Below are 18,013 nucleotides of genomic sequence, written 5' to 3'. Positions count from 1 at the left end.
GTGTTCTGTTCAAAGCTGTGCCCTGGGAATTTTGCGTTGTGTTATTCTATTGCATGTGTCTGATAAGTGGCAAGTTTGGGGTAGTCTCAAAAGACTTAGTGCTTCCTGTTTGATTAGACCGGAGCATATGGGGATAGATAGGAGAGCTGATGGCCTGGAGTTTTGGTGAAACAGGAGGAGGTTGCCTAAGAGCCTGCAGAGAATGATCTCTGATATACTGGGTTTAAAATTACTCTGTGTGTCAGCACATAATAGTTCTGCAGTCATTTCAAAGAAATTTGGGCAGCATTGCTGTTTGAAAGAATGTTAAAGTCATGGAACACCTTGTAGTATTAATTCAGTTGTCAAAATGAAGAAGAAAATATTTGTCAATTAGCTATTGTTTATTTCAGTGAATGATGAAAAACAGAACTACAGTAAGTAGTACCCATGGGAGTCCTGATTCTTAGCAGAAACTTACAATAGTCAGCTTACAGCTGAGGCTCTTTTTCCTTGGGAACTTAACCAGGAAGTGAAACCCAAAAGGCTGGATGTTGTTCGTTTAGCTGTATAATTACTGAGGCAGCCACTCAGATTGCACATCAAAACTCAATACTGCAGTAAAATGACTCTGTCATAATGCTACATAATGATACATCACACAGCTCAGAGAATTTTTATTGGTCAGAGAAATATGATAGATGGCACTTGTGGTAGATTGATTATTTTTTATAAAAGGTAGCACACTTTTTATTTTCATCTACTTGTACCACTACCAAGGAAATATATTTTCAGCTACCAACATTCCCCTGTAGTAAGGCTTTAGTTATGATTCCATATTAATATTCCATATTAAGAGGATTTAAAGGCATACTGTAGGACAACAGAATATATTGAGCTAATGTTTTTATTAACATCTAACACACCACTTATTGATCTATCTTGGCCAGTGAAGATTCTTTTGGCAGGATGATCATCTTCCTGAATCACACTGCTACACGGTGCAGCCAACTGTCCATGAGAATGAGTTTTGATGCACATTTTGAATGGCTGTATAGTTTCCCAAAAAATATTCATGCCAGTGAAGCAATGTACAGTAACTGAAAATGTATCCATTCATCCAGTTTCCAACCATCCTATCTACCACAGGGTTGTGGGGTAGCTCGTCCCAGCAAGCAACGAGCTCAAGGCAGGAGACACAAAGACTCTTGCTTTTTAGTAGAATGTTATCAATTGTATGAAATCATGTAGGAATCACGTTTTGCATTGCAACAGTGAAAGTACAAAAGTTTTCATGAAAATGGCATTATGATGTAATAGCCTGATATGATTTTTGCTTTCTGTGATCATTTTCAGATTTACACTACTATATGTTTTCTTTGGTCTTCACACAATGGGGTCTCTCTGCTGAACTCAACATTCAATCTACTCAGTACTTCAGCACATTCCATCCATTTATAATTCTTAAACTGCAATGAAGTAAAAAAAAGTACAATCCATCTATTTTCAAACTGCTTTTTTCCAATTCAGGGTAACAGGAGAACCAGAGTCCCTGTTACCCTATCCTAACAAACAACAGACACAACATGGGGTACACCCTGGATGGGTGTTACAGGGCAGACACACACTTACCTGTATACTTAGGGCCAGTTTTCACTGAAGCCAGTGAACCTACCACTATGTCTTTGGACTGTGGGAGGAATCTCCACACAGATAGCACTCCAGGTCTGGAAGTAAAGAGGGTGCCAGTACTACAAGGCAGCAATGCCACCATGTGCCACCATGTTGCAAAACTTAATATTCCAAAGACTAACGAATTAGACTAAAACTTAATTTAACTGCATGACTGAAATGTGACTGAAACTAATTCAGTTTGTTGGCTAAAAGTACTGCAAGTGAACTTTAGTTAATTTTTAGTTGACCAAATCAAAATTACAAGTATGGCTAAAATACAATTATATCTAATAGACATTTTATTCAACTTAAGTAAGGCATTAGATATATCAAATATTAATAATCAAATTAACACTGGGCTGGCTTGAAACCATAAGTCTTGTCTTTCACCAACCAGTGGTGAATTTCTCACAGCAGTGACATGAATCCTGTAGCTGAAATCTAAAATGCCTGCTGGTTCACTTGCCTCCACAGTTGTCCTTGTTGAAGAGAGGGAAGTGCATGACAGTGGGGGTGTTTGTACCCTTGAAGATGTAGACGCTTGCTGGACAGTTCTTCTCCTCCTCACTCACTGCAATGGGTGGGAAGGGAATTTTGTTTTTATCACAGTATTCAGCTGCATTGGTGACAGTCTGGAAGGAAGAAAAAACACACTGTCCACCCTCACTGTCATCAACTGATCAGTCATCCAGTCATTACATTGTAATAAAAAGAAAAAAAAGACAATTGCAGAAAAACTAAAGCATACAGTAGCTAATTTTTTATCCAGGCAAACTGTGGATATATTATTTGGTTATAAGAAACTACAGTGTGAGCGCACAGATAATCTCCAATAGCTTTATTATTATTAGGAATATTAATATTATTATTCTGTTCCTAGAGTATTCTATTCTTTTCCAATTATTAATAGGAAAGCCCTTTGCATAGGTAACCTGATTTAAACTAGAAAAAAATGCTGGGAAATTATACATTTATGGATCTTTAATACAGAAAGTCAAATTAACAGGCACTGATGTTTAAATGTGTACCTGGTGAAACCTATGAGATACAGTAGGTACTTCAGCATCTTCGCAGAAACCTAGTATTAGTCCAATATTAGGCTACCAGCTTGTTGAAGCCCTGTTTTATGGTAGAGCAGTTTGAAATAGAAATCTGGCATTGGCACACCTACACTGTAACTGAGGGAATCACCTAGACTACAGGAGCTCCTACAGTAGCCTGAGCCTGGACCACTGAAGTGTGAACTCAAGACAGCAGAACCAGATGAACGTGATGACTTGTATGATGTACTTTACCATGAATGGGTCTCCTTCGCTGAAATCAAAGGACAGAATGAGCTGCACTCCCCTGTCTCTCCTCAGGACCAGTGGGTAGGCACTGTTGATGGACAGACCAGCATCAATGAGGTAGATTTTGTCCTCAGTGACCAGGTTCCTGGGGAGTCTGTTATCTAGGGATTATTTAAACACAAGAGAAAGTAGTATAATGTAGAGTGTTTCCTAGATTCATTTTTAAGGTAAGTATCAGATTGACAGTAGTCCTGGATAAAGGCATCATCTGACTACTTTTTCATAATCCACTATAATAATCACAATGCTGTACTATTTTACGAGATACTATACAAAAATATAATGAAATTATTACTTTATCACTTCAAGCTTTCAGCTGCTGGCTAACCTAAGAATGGGAAGAATAAAGACTTGAGGACAAGCTCTTTTAACATGTGCATTTCTAATTTGTTATATCTAGTTTTCCACAGTGCCTGAGTGGGGTGTCTCTCTGTGAGGTGCCAGGCAGGTCAAGTCAAATGAGGACCCAAACCAGCTAAGTCCATCCAATTTTATTGGATTTTATTAGCTACTTGGAGAAACCTCAGTTACAGTTTGCCTAATCCTGAACAGCTGACTAGTAGACTGTGGGCCTCCCACTGCCCACTGAGTGAACACTGTTACACTGTTACAAGTCCAGACCTGTTACAGTCTTGGGACCAATCAGTTCACTTTTGCTACAGTATATATTGCACATTGCACTGTTAAAAGTTATTTTCTGTGCTACTGCGCTATATTGGAGTCTCACCTGTGTTGGGGTACTCATACAGAAAGTTGTGCTTGGTTCCCCAGATCCAGAAAGATACCATTTTATGAATCTCATGAAAATTTGTGAGAAGGAACACATCAGATTTGTCGCAGTTCATGGTCACATTCCCATAGGAAGCTGGAAGAAGAGATAAACATGACCTGTTGTTTCTGAGCAAGAGAAGTTCAAACATTTCCAAGCATGTCAGATTGCTACAATCCAGTAGACAATATGGCTGTATTGAACAATTACTATTCCCAAAGATTTAATTCTTGGACAGAATTCTTGTATCAACTGGATTCTTTTGGTGTTTACATTACAGCAGTATTTTGCTGTTAAGTTAGGTCAATCTAACCAAAAGAACCAGTAACCTTTAACCTTTAGCATTTCTTTTCTGGACACAACAAAACACAGACTTCACTTCACAGACACTATATTCTACCTCACAAAATACCACATAGGCATAAATTAAAATCAATATGATGGTACCCTATCTTGCTGTTTAAACTGTTTGTTCCTTGTTTACAGTAATTGCCATTGTGCCAAATTAATATCATCAGAGCATTGTTGCCAGCCTGAACCTCCAAATGTACTGATGCACACTGAAGCAATTCCAGTACACTTTAGTTCAGTAGGTACACATAATACATCAATTTCCCTTTGGGATTAATAAAGTATTATCTATCTATCTAATAAAATGTCTAGTGGAAATACTGTACTTGTCAGAACTCAGTCCTTCAATTCTGTTTCAGTGGCTGCTAGAAAAGAGGAGGAAGGAATACAATTGTTTTTTTTTTTTTTATTCTAGAAATGGATTTAAAACACCAATTGGAAAATCTAGGCAAGCTAAAAATCCAGTATTTGAATCCAAACTAATTCACTGAGATGCTATTGTCACTTTGAAAGTAACTACAGAAGGTCTGTGTGTGCATACAAAACAAATTTCTCTAAAAGTATTCATACCCTTGATACAATATAACTGAAAGTTGATTTAGCATATATTGCAAGGGAAAGGTCTATATTTATTTGATATAACAAATGAATGTACCAAATTAATGATTTTTTTAATTATTACAATTACAATACACACCACACTGTATGTGCCAGCACATAAACAATGAGCTAGGATTTTCACAAAATAACTAAACAGGCTGATCCATAAGTGTATGTGTGAGACTGAAAACAGTGAAGACTAAGATGCAAACTTAGACAAGCAAGACTTAGACAAAAAAACTAGAGATTTCCTGAAATGAAATAAACTACAAGAGACTACTACTTTCAAATCAGACCAGATAGGATCAACCAGATATACTCCAAGGCTTAAAGGAATGTCCTGCACTGATAAACTGAAGGATGTGGACCTATGTCATCTTGAAAAGACACAGCTGTGAAGAAACCTGATACTGTATTAAAAGCCCTCAAAGAGCCAACCCAGTAGATGTCTGTAAAAGCAATAGTGAAAACCCAGTTGTATTTGTGTCAGTGGTGTTTTTTGTTCCTCTCCTGCTTCTCTGGCTTTGTATAATGGAGTTTCATGAAACTACAGTATAAGCTATTTATCTAACCATCAATCTGTCTAACACAAAATACCACATAGGCATAAATTAAAATCAATATGATGGTACCCTATCTTGCTGTTTAAACTGTTTGTTCCTTGTTTACAGTAATTGCCATTGTGCCAAATTAATATCATCAGAGCATTGTTGCCAGCCTGAACCTCCAAATGTACTGATGCACACTGAAGCAATTCCAGTACACTTTAGTTCAGTAGGTACACATAATACATCAATTTCCCTTTGGGATTAATAAAGTATTATCTATCTATCTAATAAAATGTCTAGTGGAAATACTGTACTTGTCAGAACTCAGTCCTTCAATTCTGTTTCAGTGGCTGCTAGAAAAGAGGAGGAAGGAATACAATTGTTTTGTTTTTTTTATTCTAGAAATGGATTTAAAACACCAATTGGAAAATCTAGGCAAGCTAAAAATCCAGTATTTGAATCCAAACTAATTCACTGAGATGCTATTGTCACTTTGAAAGTAACTACAGAAGGTCTGTGTGTGCATACAAAACAAATTTCTCTAAAAGTATTCATACCCTTGATACAATATAACTGAAAGTTGATTTAGCATATATTGCAAGGGAAAGGTCTATATTTATTTGATATAACAAATGAATGTACCAAATTAATGATTTTTTTAATTATTACAATTACAATACACACCACACTGTATGTGCCAGCACATAAACAATGAGCTAGGATTTTCACAAAATAACTAAACAGGCTGATCCATAAGTGTATGTGTGAGACTGAAAACAGTGAAGACTAAGATGCAAACTTAGACAAGCAAGACTTAGACAAAAAAACTAGAGATTTCCTGAAATGAAATAAACTACAAGAGACTACTACTTTCAAATCAGACCAGATAGGATCAACCAGATATACTCCAAGGCTTAAAGGAATGTCCTGCACTGATAAACTGAAGGATGTGGACCTATGTCATCTTGAAAAGACACAGCTGTGAAGAAACCTGATACTGTATTAAAAGCCCTCAAAGAGCCAACCCAGTAGATGTCTGTAAAAGCAATAGTGAAAACCCAGTTGTATTTGTGTCAGTGGTGTTTTTTGTTCCTCTCCTGCTTCTCTGGCTTTGTATAATGGAGTTTCATGAAACTACAGTATAAGCTATTTATCTAACCATCAATCTGTCTAAGCAGGCCCAATGACTTCCATTCTCTTACAACTACTCTTTATATAACACTAAGAGCAATCAATTCAATATTAACTGCCCCTGTCTCTCTCTATGCCTCTGTAGCGTTTTTTTTCTCTCTCCCCCTCATGAATAATTCAGTATTATTTATCCATAATCTAAACTGTATTATAGCCATAGTTATATTGTAGTATTAATTAGTTTCTCCTATTTCTGAGTATGATTTAGCTGGATAGTGCTTCAGGTGTGTAAAAGCTATCATATAAAGTGATGGGTGCCTGTACATCTTAATCATACTACTGTATAATTTCCAAAACCAACTTACCTGCATTCTCTGTTGCTTGCGTGGTGACCATGAGCTGTTCATTTGCTTCTGAAATGTACGTGAAACCGAACATTAAATTAGAAAAGGCTCCCAAGCAAATTCCCCTTGTATTAAATTTTGTGATCATCTGATACAGCACCTTTAAAAGACCAGACTATACTCCTGTTATTTAACAGTAAAGCAATGTGGTAAACTGAATTTTGAAGCAAAAGGAAGATCCATGTTTAGTATTGTATCTGCATTGATTCGGTGCTCAAAAGAATACAAGCATTTATATGTGTCACTTCTGACACTCAGCAGACAGTGAGAAGAGCTGCTGTGTACAGAATCATACAGTACGCTGGAGAACTCATTGCTATTTTTACACAAGTGAAAATAGATAAAATGTCTAGAATAGGAAATGTAAAAATAATGAAATAAGAATTTACTTTAAATCATTAAGAATTCCAGAGGAAATTGAAATGTATTACTGTATAAGGTATGGAAGGGAATGTTTTTTCTACTTTTACACATTTTAGTGTTTTTAGTGAACACATTTTTTTTTGTCTTCTGGTTACAACTTCCAGGCTTGTCCCATTTCATGATTCAGTTGATTTTTCTGTTGGAGGAGTTTCGGTAAGCTCATGCTTTATGGATGCAGTGTGACAAGGTTTTTGTCATGACTTATGGGCAATTTCTGCAAAATACTGATTCCCAGATCTTACAGCATCACTGACACTCTTATTTCAGGTGAGACACACTTGCCTTCAAAATGCTTAAGGACAACCATGGAAAGAGCTGATATCATCCTGTGCTGGATGTCCTTGCCGACGACGTCCCACGTATCATACATCAGTGAGACCAACTCATATATCACCTTTTCATCTGGTGGACAGAGAAAAGAGGATAAAAGAGTCTCACACATGGTAAGAGGCAGATGGGGGAAGAGGTTTCCTTTCGGTTGTAACCCTCCTTGCATTCTGAAGTAATTGGAAATTTACATGTAAGAGAAGTGTACCTTTGACAATGTTCTTCATAGAGTTGAGGATGTGTTTGCAGTCTTTGCCACAGAGGACGTTCCAGTGGAGCTTAAGCAGGCAAAAGATCATAGCTCTCTTTTCACATTCATCACCTGTGAATGAGACCCACACTTTGAGTACAAGTTTAGAAAGAAATCAGATAAGGGAATGTTTTGGTTCCCTTACTGGAAAGAGTAGGCAGGCCAAAATGTTCACTTCAAGAGAACTACAGTCCTAACAAGGATATTCCATAGTAACCGCTAGTTTGGGATACAGCTCATCCCACACACAGAAGAAAAGTTCTAAACTAAATTAGCCTTGAAATGGAAAAATTACTGCAAAGGTTTTGGAACAGGTGAGGGTCTGTAAGTTATGAAGTACAGACATATCCCAGAGAAAAGAGAATATTAATTTGTTCACAGTTGTATACTGGGGTGTTTAGAGTATACCTCTGCAAACCCCTGCAGTGGCTTCTTTACCAGTAGAGTGTTTTCTAAAAAAGTTCAAACTTACCTTTTCTAAAAAAGTTTCAGCTAAAGAACTGTGGTAACTGTGGAAACTTGTAAACTGCTGGTTTTAATAGAGAAAGTTACTTTAGCTCCTAGTGTAATTTATCATTTTTTCCCCAAATTGGGCAGAGAAAAGAAAACACAGCAGCTTATTCTAAATACCCCACCACACCAGCACCACATCAGCAAAAGCATTTTCTTCACTCCTGGACTGCTGAAGTTCTAAGGCTATGATACAGAATAGCTTTAATAATCTTTTCCAGTCCTAGACTGTTTTTCTTCCTGGTCTAACAATGTAAATAGAGGGTCTTGTTCTCCACACTAGCAGGTTTGATCAGTAGCTGTTCTAGCTGTGAAGACATTAGACAACGTGGGAGCTCAGTGCAGAAAAACAGAGAAAAGGGGATATTAATTGGGATTGGGTGAACCTTAGCTTGAACAAGATACAGTCAACATGAGATTGCCTGGAACTGAGATTGGGGGGATAAGTCTTCGGGAGGGATATTTCTTGTACTAGTCTTGGCATTCAGCCATTATTGGGTGGTATTGTCACCTGCAAGACAGGTCAGAGTGGGAAGAGTCTTGGCTTGCAAGACAGTTACCTGGCAATGGATTATTGTGGGTATATTAAGACTACCCCTAAACTCTCAAACCTACATTGAGTGCATGTGACTCAACCTGCTTTACCATTACCTAAACTGAGGTCTTCCTCATCTTCCTCCACATCATTGTAAAAAGAGAACACATCTTCAGAGGGGGGACTACCTGTGAAAAGAAGAGAGGGTCTGTTATTCTGACAGAGATACCTTCTGATTTTATGATAACCCACTGTGTGTTTATTTCCAGATGATTAATTACCAATAAGCTTTTGACAAGGATCTACAGAGAAATGCAAAAACATGTTAAGTGGAAAGAAAGTGGGTCTTAATAAAATCTCCAAGGGAAAAACAGGAGAAAACAATATTTAGATTTTTTGGGAATTGGATGAACTAAAATATAAGTGCTAGAGACATTCATGTGGACATTGCATTGAGGAGAGATGGGAAGATGGGAGAGGAGAAGGACTAGCTCTATACTGCAAAAACAACTTTCTTGCACAGAACTTAAGCCAGATAAAGCCAAGGTCTCAACCTTTATGGCTGAAACATAAAACCACAGTGCATGATGTTACAGACCACCAAGTTCAGAAAAACATACTTCTTTTCATATTTATATTTCTTATATATTGTTGGAGATTGGACCTCTCCTCATGCAGATTTGTAAATCCAATATGAATGTCAGAAGCTGACACTCAAATGGTAGACAAGCCTAATGACTACTTCCTTAGTCAGAGCAGATACGAGACGGAATACTTGTACAGATCTTTTTAAAAAAGTCAAGATAGAGTGAGGAAACAGGGGTGAGAAAACCATTAGAACAGAATTATCATAATATGGTGTTGTCCTGAAGTGCTGTATGCATTGAAATTACACAGGTAGATTCCAGATTTAAATAAAGCAGACAGAACTTTTATTTAAGTCTTCTGTATAGTTTTATTTCTTATTGCATTAAAGAAAAAAGAGCTGAAGAACAGTAGAATGGAGCAGGATAGGTATGGAATCAGTGCAGAAAGGATGGCAACAGTTTAAAGACATGCAGAGCTATTACAGGTACTAGAAATCCTTAAGTTAAACAAGCCTGTCAGTCTTGATAGCATTAAATCTATTCCACAGAAAGATCCTGTACAAGACATGCCACATAGAATGTTAACTAACCTTTTTCAAAGGCCTGTCAAAACATGGTTAGTAGCCACAATTAGACAATGGGTGACAATGGGTGATAAATACCCTTTCGGTGAATTCGTTCTTTCAGACCAGTACGTTTGGAGTCTATAGCATGTAAGGATATACAAATGATAATTGGAACTGCACTAGGAAATCAAATGTATGCATAGCATTAGGAATCTGGGGAAATTTGCACATACCTTTATGAATAGATTAGCAAACAGTGCAAAAGATGAAAGGGAAATAATTTAGATTAATAAATGGGAAACATAGAATCATGAAGATACTTATGATAAATGTGCTGGTCTATATGTTGGTGCAGTCAGTATTTAAAGGAAGACTAAAGGGTTTAAGGCTTTCTGTTACACCTTGGTCCCTTATGCTTGCCCTGAATTCAATGAGCACTATGTTAAATTTCAACAGTGTATCTCAGTACAATCATGGAAGAGCTTGCAGTGTGAAAAGTGGCAGATATTGTAGATGTGAGTCAGGACTGCCCCGTTCTTGCTGCTGGTGGAGGGAGAAAAAGTAATTACAAGGCCTTCAACAGAGAGAAGAATCACGTCTTTAAAATGTGAAACTCTAGAACCATGTCACTGAAGCTACAGGTGTGCCTTCATTCATGAAAATAATACAATTTCAGCATCCAATTGGACCACATACTGTAGAGTAGTCCTCTCAATAATCAGCTTTGTAGTATAGCAATTTTATGTAATGCAGAAGCAAATGAACAATTTGAGTTCCTATCAGGTGAAGTACAAAAATAGAAATAAATCAGTGATGATTATAAATTAAATTGAATAGATCTTTCAAATACACTGTAAATGCACAATACATACAGAAAATGCTCACATATTTCCCAGATTTTGTCTTTTATTTATTTCTATGACAACACCCTTTAATGTTTAATTGATGTTGGATTTATTCCAAGATCCTTTACACTTTGAAATAAAATTGCCCATGACAATTTCTGAGACAAACCAAGGAGCTTGTACTCCACTAACAACCAGCAGAATCAATTTATTGGGCAACTGTCAGTTAGGAAGAAATGGTTTATTGGGATAAAAAACTCAAAACAGTAACAAAATTGATCCTTCTGTGTGAGAATTGATTCACCATCATTTCATTATTCAACTAGTGTTTGCTGCATATAATCACACCTGCTGCAATATGTAAAAAGTAGTGTACCTGTACTGTACATAAGAAGATGCCTGATTTTGTGGAAAAGAATATCAGAAAATAAGAGCATCTTACCGCCAGAACTCTGGAGAAGGTTTCTATGTAACTTTCTTTTAGGATGGAATAAATCTTTAAAAAAAGAAATTATCTTTTCTGAAATGAAAAGAAATTAACAATAGTCACATGTACATTTAAGAAAGATGAATTTTCTGTTTAATTTTCTACGAACTAAAAAATCTGGAACCACCATTTGTATATAACTCAGCTCTATGGCATCAGTTCCTGTATTGGTTGCGACAAGACAGGGAGAAATGCTCTGACATGCCCAGTTAGAGATGTGTGTTATTTAAGCAGCAGCAGAGAGATCTGAGGCAGTGTTCTCTCTGTCTGATGTCAACTTAAGCTTCAAGAAAACTCATATAGTCCTGGCCTGTTAAACTATACCCTTCCATGTAGTCCAGACGGTTGTGGGTCTCCATTAGATGGTTAATGACCTGATACATACTTGAAACCAGCAGCATCAGAAAACTGGTTCAGACTGTTTCTGAAGCTATACTGTTTTATTGTTATTCTGGATCCCCAGAGTTTATTTCTTAGAAAGAAACTGGCAGCATTCAAATATTTTCTTTTTTTGAAATTAATTTAAAAATGTCTGCATTTTTTCTTCACTTTGACATTATAGAGTACTTTGTGTTGATGAGCGGCTAAAATTCTCAATTAAATACATCATGGTTCCATGCTGTAACACAATAAAATGTGAAAAGTCCAAGGGGGTGGATACTTTTGCAAGGCACTGTACATCAAGTCAGTGTCATCTGCCAGTCAACTCTGGTTAGTACTTTAATGACTGGGTAAATTTACCAAGGTAGCCTCAGCGTGCTCTGCAATACTGATCCATCTGGAATCTACCATGTGTCTGGCTTCTTACAAGAGAAAGCTGGATGAGATCCTTGGATGAAATTCTGTAATTACTAACTTCCAAAAAGGCAAGAGGGGTCAGGTACTCTCCCTCTGGTTTGTAACTGTTCATGTGCCTTTAATTGAGAGTAGCACCATTCCTCCTGCCACACGCTATTCATCGCTGGAGTGTGTAAAACTGTCTGTCTTGGTAGGTGATGTTAGAAGAAAGCCTACCAACCCTCTTTCCCCTGGACTGCTACAAGGACTGTAGTATTGTGTCAGCCTGACTAAAACAGTATGTGAAAATAATGAATTAGGTGGGCAAAAAATAAAAACAAATACTAATTTCTGTTTAAGAAATGCACAAAAGGTAAAATACCTATTAAGAATTTTATGTTCTCCTTCATATCGCCTATGGCACTTCCACACAGTCCTGAAGAAACACAGAAGAGTATGAATTGAACAGGAAAGCTGGTTCAGTGTTGAACTAAACTACAGAAGAGGTAAGTCCTTCTTCATCCCACAGCAATCCCTGCAATATGCCTGGGCCACCAGTGGTTTGATTATTTTTTTGTAAGGCTTTTTCACACTTCTCGGTAGTATTAGCTGTATCATTACATACACTTTTTTTTCCCACGAGATGTGTGTCACTTATTTATTAATTACTAAGTGTTTATAAAGTGTTAAACATTCCTATCATCTCCTCTCCTAACACATCAGACTGTTTTAAACCGATAAGTAATCAGGAAAAATTTGGATCATCAATTAATAAATCACTGGATTTCCACTTGGTCATTCAAGAGTAATTATCACCTTGGTGCAGTAAATTTTTAAAATAATAAATAATACTATAAATAAATACTATATTGTCAGATAACATCGATATTATATACTGGCCATCCTGAACAAGTACCATTCTAAAAACAGATGATGTACAAAACTGCTATGAATTTCTAAAAGAAGGAACAGAAACCTTGCAAGCACAGCATGTCCATCTCATCTTTGTGTTTTATCTTGTTTCCTCCATGGAATTGACTCCCCAGGGCACTGGTGTCTACAAAGGCTCCATACTCAGGGTATCCTGCTTCATGACGGGTTATTTCAAACCAAGTCCCTGGAAAGGGAGAGACAGGGAGGAAAGGAAGACAAAAAGACAGAATTTGAGAATCTTGAATAAATCAAGAAGAGCACATTGCCAGCCAACAACTTCCACTGCAATATTGTCACTTTATGTAAATTACCTCACTGCCTCCGATCACTGATTTTAGAAGCTGCAGGGTGTTTGGTTTCTAATAAAAAACACCCACCTTCCTCTCAAACACAAGAACTGCTTATTTTAATGTTGCTGCTTTTGAAGCACTTGCTACAAACACTACTACAGCTGCCATGGGTGCAGCATTGTGGACCATTGTGGTTTGGGTTCAGATTGTAGTCAAGACACAGCAGCTGTGCTTTTAAGCAAGGAATTTAACTCAGCTTGCTTTAACAAGATGCCCTGATTAGTGCAAGATGTAAGGGATAAATGATGTTGAACGTAATTTAATTTAGCTGTTACTTAATTCTGCTTCATGGTGCAGCTGTTGATACTTTTACAACTGCTGGTAGTGCTACTACTGCCATTGCTTTGAGAGATACTGCTGTCGTTGCTACGAGCATTAATATGTAATATTATATATTACAAGAATTCCCTAGAATATTTTTTAAGCCAATTCATCCCTATAATGTTGGCCTCTAGAGCAAATACAGTATATGAAGTGGGAGTCTTGCCTTTGTTGTATTTTTCCTTGTCATCCAGCTGTGACTTATTCACTGCAGCATAGATGGGGTAAGGGTTGGTCATTTCTGCATCTTCCTCCTTCGAAAGTTTGCGATCGTCCATCTGGAAAGAACCAAGTGTGTATAAATAACCATCAAAGTCCAGAGAAGAGCCACAGGACACATTCAGTTCTGATGAAAGGCTGAAGGCACAAAGAGGACAAACACAACAGATCTGAATTGAGCGTTTTCTGTATTGTGAGAGATGAGAGGAGACACAAATACTAATATGCAAATGAAGGTGAAGAATGATATGCACAGTGTGAGCTGGGTGAGGTGGTCTGTACTGCCACAGAAGCTATGATTGCTGCTGGAAGTGGTGTTTGTTGGACCCTGTGGTCTGTGTGGGTCCAAATGCTCCGGTATAGTGGCGGGGATGCTTTACTGTAGTGGGAGCCGTCTTTCAGATGACACATTAAACCGAGGTCCGGACTCTCTGTGGTCATTAAAGTGAAAAATTGGATTTGGAGTTATCCTGGTGTCCGGGACAAATTTCACCCCTCAGCCTTTATTGTGGCCTCCAAATTGTCCCCATGTATGATGGTCTGGCACCCCCTCCAGGGTGTACCCTGCCTTGTGCTTGTTGCTTGCCTGGTAGGCTCTGGCTTCCTGTGACACCATAGAGTATAAAGTGGTTTGGAAAATGATATGACATGATGACATTTGCCTAATACTGTGCTGTGTTTCTGTACTCACCAAATGACAAATACAGCAATTGGTTAGTGTAAAATCACTGCTGCTTCAGTTGCACATGCCTCAATTTGAAAAAAAAGTCTCAAGAAATCTCACGACTTGCATTTTGTGCAATTTTGTATCCAGCCATTCAAGATATTTGTGGGGGAGAAAGAGATATGCCTTACAGCATAAAGTTAGGTTACTAACTATCAAATGGTCTATCTGTTTTTGTAACTGTTATAAAATCATTGGTCTATGGGTTAATTGAATCATTCTTGTCTTTCTATTTAAAAATATAATCGTTAATATTTTACAATCCTGCTATTGCTCTGTAAAGTATTCACAAAGCAATGTAGATTTAAAGAAGGTTTTGTTCTAAAAACAACACAAAAGTAAATGTTGTTTTACACCATTTGTATCACTGATTATGTAATCGTCTCATTCTGTTCTGCATTGTCACTGAAAGTCCATATTTTAAATTTAAACCAGTTCTCACAGCATGATGCTGCTGGTGTCGGCCTGGATTGAGCACAGATTCAATGAGATGAAGGATGAGGACAGCAAGGTTGAGCACTTGATTGGTCATGTATAAAATATAAAAAGTACAGTATGTATATATTTTATATTGATATATGTACATAAATATAAAAAGTATAAAAAATGGGTGGTATGAATGGATGGATGTTACAGCTTGAAAATATTAGTTGTTTGTTAAAATATTAATATTGTTAGCAAATTTACCAGTTTCCTGACAAATAAGTGTTTCTAACAAAGACTGAGTTTTGTAATTTCTTTGTAATGGTTGATCTACATTAATGGGATTCAGCATTTCTACCACTATTTCCAACTGTGTAATTTGCAATCTATGTGTGCTAGGGCAACAGATATGAGCATTTTCATGAGAATATCTATATGAGAAACTCAACTTTTTGCTGCTTTTCCATTACAGATTCAGTGAATGATTATCTTTTATGGAAGATGTCTGATATCTTTAAGGGAGCTGGGACTCTCACTTCAAATTCATCTTGAGAGAACCCCGCTCTCTGGAGTAGGTCACCTCTTTAAGGTGAAAATGAGTAACACAGAGCTGCAATTTGTCAGTCCAGCTTCCCTCCCAGCTACTGTAAATCGCAATTGAGAGTGCAGGTGTTGAACACTGCCAAAGACAGATGCTACACAGAGCTGGGTCACCCTGACCTCTAGTGGCCAGTTAATGTAACTGCTCCCAAAGGTGTACTAAACACCTTCTACTTCATTGTCTCCTGGAGGGCTTTATAGAATCACCATGATTTTTGCTGTTATTGGTATTATTAACACCAATATTTTATTTTTTTCCTATTTATATCTGAACATGAAAATAAATCCTTTGTCACTTGCCATTTGTCCTTTCTCTTCGCAGGCACTTTTGAGAAATCTGACACTATATCTTATGGAAAAAAGGACAAGTTCTCAAACCGACACCCAGACAGGGAGAAAGAGACACTGCAGAATGAGACAGAGAGCTTAACTTACATATAACTGGTTACATACTGTACAAACACACATACAAGAAGGACAAGAATGCTGACCTCTTTCACCACCATGTAAACAAATATTGCCGCCCAAATATCTGTACAAGAAAAGTTCTCATCCTCTATTGTCTTCATGATTTTCAGCAAACTTTTTATATAGCTGAATTTTCCATTGTTGAGAGTTTCCACCATTTTTGTTTCTGCATCCTCCACTTGAGAGGACCACTGTGGGTCACGGTACAGAGAGGACATACACCTGCAGTGTTAGACACACAAACACACAGAAAACATTTCACCAGTGTATGCACTGTGCACAGCTGAATTCACAGCCTGAATCCTGAACCTTCTGAATTTGCAGGGTTACAATGCACACCTGACAGATCTATTGCTCTTTCAAATCTTTCAAGCACTTTGAGAAGCCACCTTTAAAGGCGCTTTATAAAATACAGTTTTTTTAATTATTATTATTATTATTATTATTATTATTATTATTATTATTATTATTATTATTATTATAATTCAAAATGGGAACTGAATTCACAGGATCATAGCTAATCTTGGAGCCCAGTCTCTCAGACTCACCAGGTGGATCCTGACACTCCACACAGGTACATGATGGTGTCCAGCAGGTTCTGAGCCCCCAGCTCAGTTAAAGTCCCCATGAGAGCCACCGTGGCGCGCAGACCCCCCCCAGAGCCCAGCACAGCGATGGGGGGAACACAGTCCTGATTGAGGAAGAGAGGAGAAGACAGAATCTAACACAGAGGTCATGGAGGCCAGGTCTAGTGACCCAGCGACTTCAGAAACACCATTAATAGTTACTTGGCCTTACAGTATCTTCTTTTAATTTTCCTCTCCTTCTGTCTCAAAGAGGATGGAGCTCTTACTTACTGATTGAAAGGACTCCCTTGTGATGCTCATAGATGCTGGGTTTATGTTAAATACTGATATTTTAAAGTATTAATTTTGAACCATAAAACCATTTGTAATTTTTCTGTAAAAAAAACATCTACCAGGAGAAAACCTGTGATTATTTCTAAAGTCATATTGTTCTGAAAGATAATTTTGTCTATTTCTCTTACAGACGGTGTGCAGCAGTAAAGTGTCTGGTCTTGCAAACAGAGGGTTGTGGGATCATTGTTCCATTGCTGTGCTGTCCTGCTACACTTCCTCTGTACTGCTCCAGTCCTCCCAGCTGTACAAATGCAGCATTGCTGAGGGTGACCCTGTGGCAGACTGGCCTCCAGTCCAGGAGGAGAACCTTCAGACCTTCCATCAGTCTGGACAGCAGCGTGAGTTTGAGCCTGAGCAGCTGTTAGACTAGAGTGTGGACTTTACATCACTGCATACAGCTTGGGGCGGTGCAGTGTAGAGGGTTTGAGTGCCCCTTGCAGACACTGCTGTTGCACCTTGAATGAGGTACATCTCTCCAGTTCTTCCGGTTCACCCAACTGTATAAGTGGGCACCAGCACTGCTCCTGTTCAGTTAGACTTACGAGCACTGCTGGGGAAATGCTTTGTGACAGACCAGCATCACATCCTGGGGGAGTCATGTGGTCTCTCGTCTGCTTAACACTTTAGAAACCAGGATGAGATCATGCCCACTGAGCTGCTGCTGAAATCCGTTTAGCCAATTAATTCCAAATGTGACAGACGTATGCACTGGGACATTTCAGATTAAATCATTAAGATTTTTTAATCTTCCACAATTACAACTCTCACACCAATCCCTGTGATAAGGATAAAAATGAGCACAGCTATTTCCACGAGTCTTTACTAGTGTTTTGTTTCTATTTACAATCGTATATGTATTTTATAGATGCAGCAATGTGGATTGTCAGTGGATTTAAGGTAGTATTCTATTTGGGCTCCGTAATTAAAAAAAGAATGTAGTTGC

At 37.8% G+C, this 18,013-nt stretch overlaps 3 protein-coding genes and 1 long non-coding RNA gene across 22 annotated transcripts in view; 1 reads left to right on the top strand and 3 right to left on the bottom strand.

Annotated features, from left to right (window-relative positions):
• The window catches only part of LOC148647083 (NACHT, LRR and PYD domains-containing protein 3-like), a 1,669,284-nt gene that overhangs the window by 299,797 nt on the left and 1,351,474 nt on the right, over positions 1–18,013 (top strand). The window lies entirely within an intron of this gene.
• The window catches only part of LOC148647098 (ribonuclease inhibitor-like), a 465,740-nt gene that overhangs the window by 332,426 nt on the left and 115,301 nt on the right, over positions 1–18,013 (bottom strand). The gene's annotated exons all lie outside the window — the stretch shown is intronic.
• LOC148647102 (uncharacterized) lies at positions 2,955–6,817 on the bottom strand. Its single transcript, XR_015927785.1, has 3 exons — positions 6,767–6,817; positions 3,730–3,867; positions 2,955–3,103 (listed from the first exon to the last, which is right to left on the bottom strand). It is a non-coding gene; the product is annotated as an uncharacterized LOC148647102 (long non-coding RNA).
• LOC148647101 (cytosolic phospholipase A2 gamma-like) lies at positions 7,467–17,669 on the bottom strand. Its single transcript, XM_088609399.1, has 10 exons — positions 17,613–17,669; positions 16,699–16,841; positions 16,174–16,372; positions 13,883–13,994; positions 13,089–13,229; positions 12,495–12,548; positions 11,291–11,368; positions 8,967–9,038; positions 7,764–7,877; positions 7,467–7,630 (listed from the first exon to the last, which is right to left on the bottom strand). The coding sequence occupies exons 1-10, from the start codon at positions 17,667–17,669 to the stop codon at positions 7,467–7,469; spliced, it is 1,134 nt and encodes a 377-aa protein (XP_088465525.1).

The sequence above is a fragment of the Lepisosteus platostomus genome, chromosome 16, assembly GCF_059453375.1.
Source record: "Lepisosteus platostomus isolate fLepPlt1 chromosome 16, fLepPlt1.hap1, whole genome shotgun sequence".
In the NCBI taxonomy this organism is placed as follows: Eukaryota; Metazoa; Chordata; class Actinopteri; order Semionotiformes; family Lepisosteidae; genus Lepisosteus; species Lepisosteus platostomus.
Note: the sequence above shows the minus strand (reverse complement) of the source record. Positions and strands in the feature narration are given on the sequence as shown.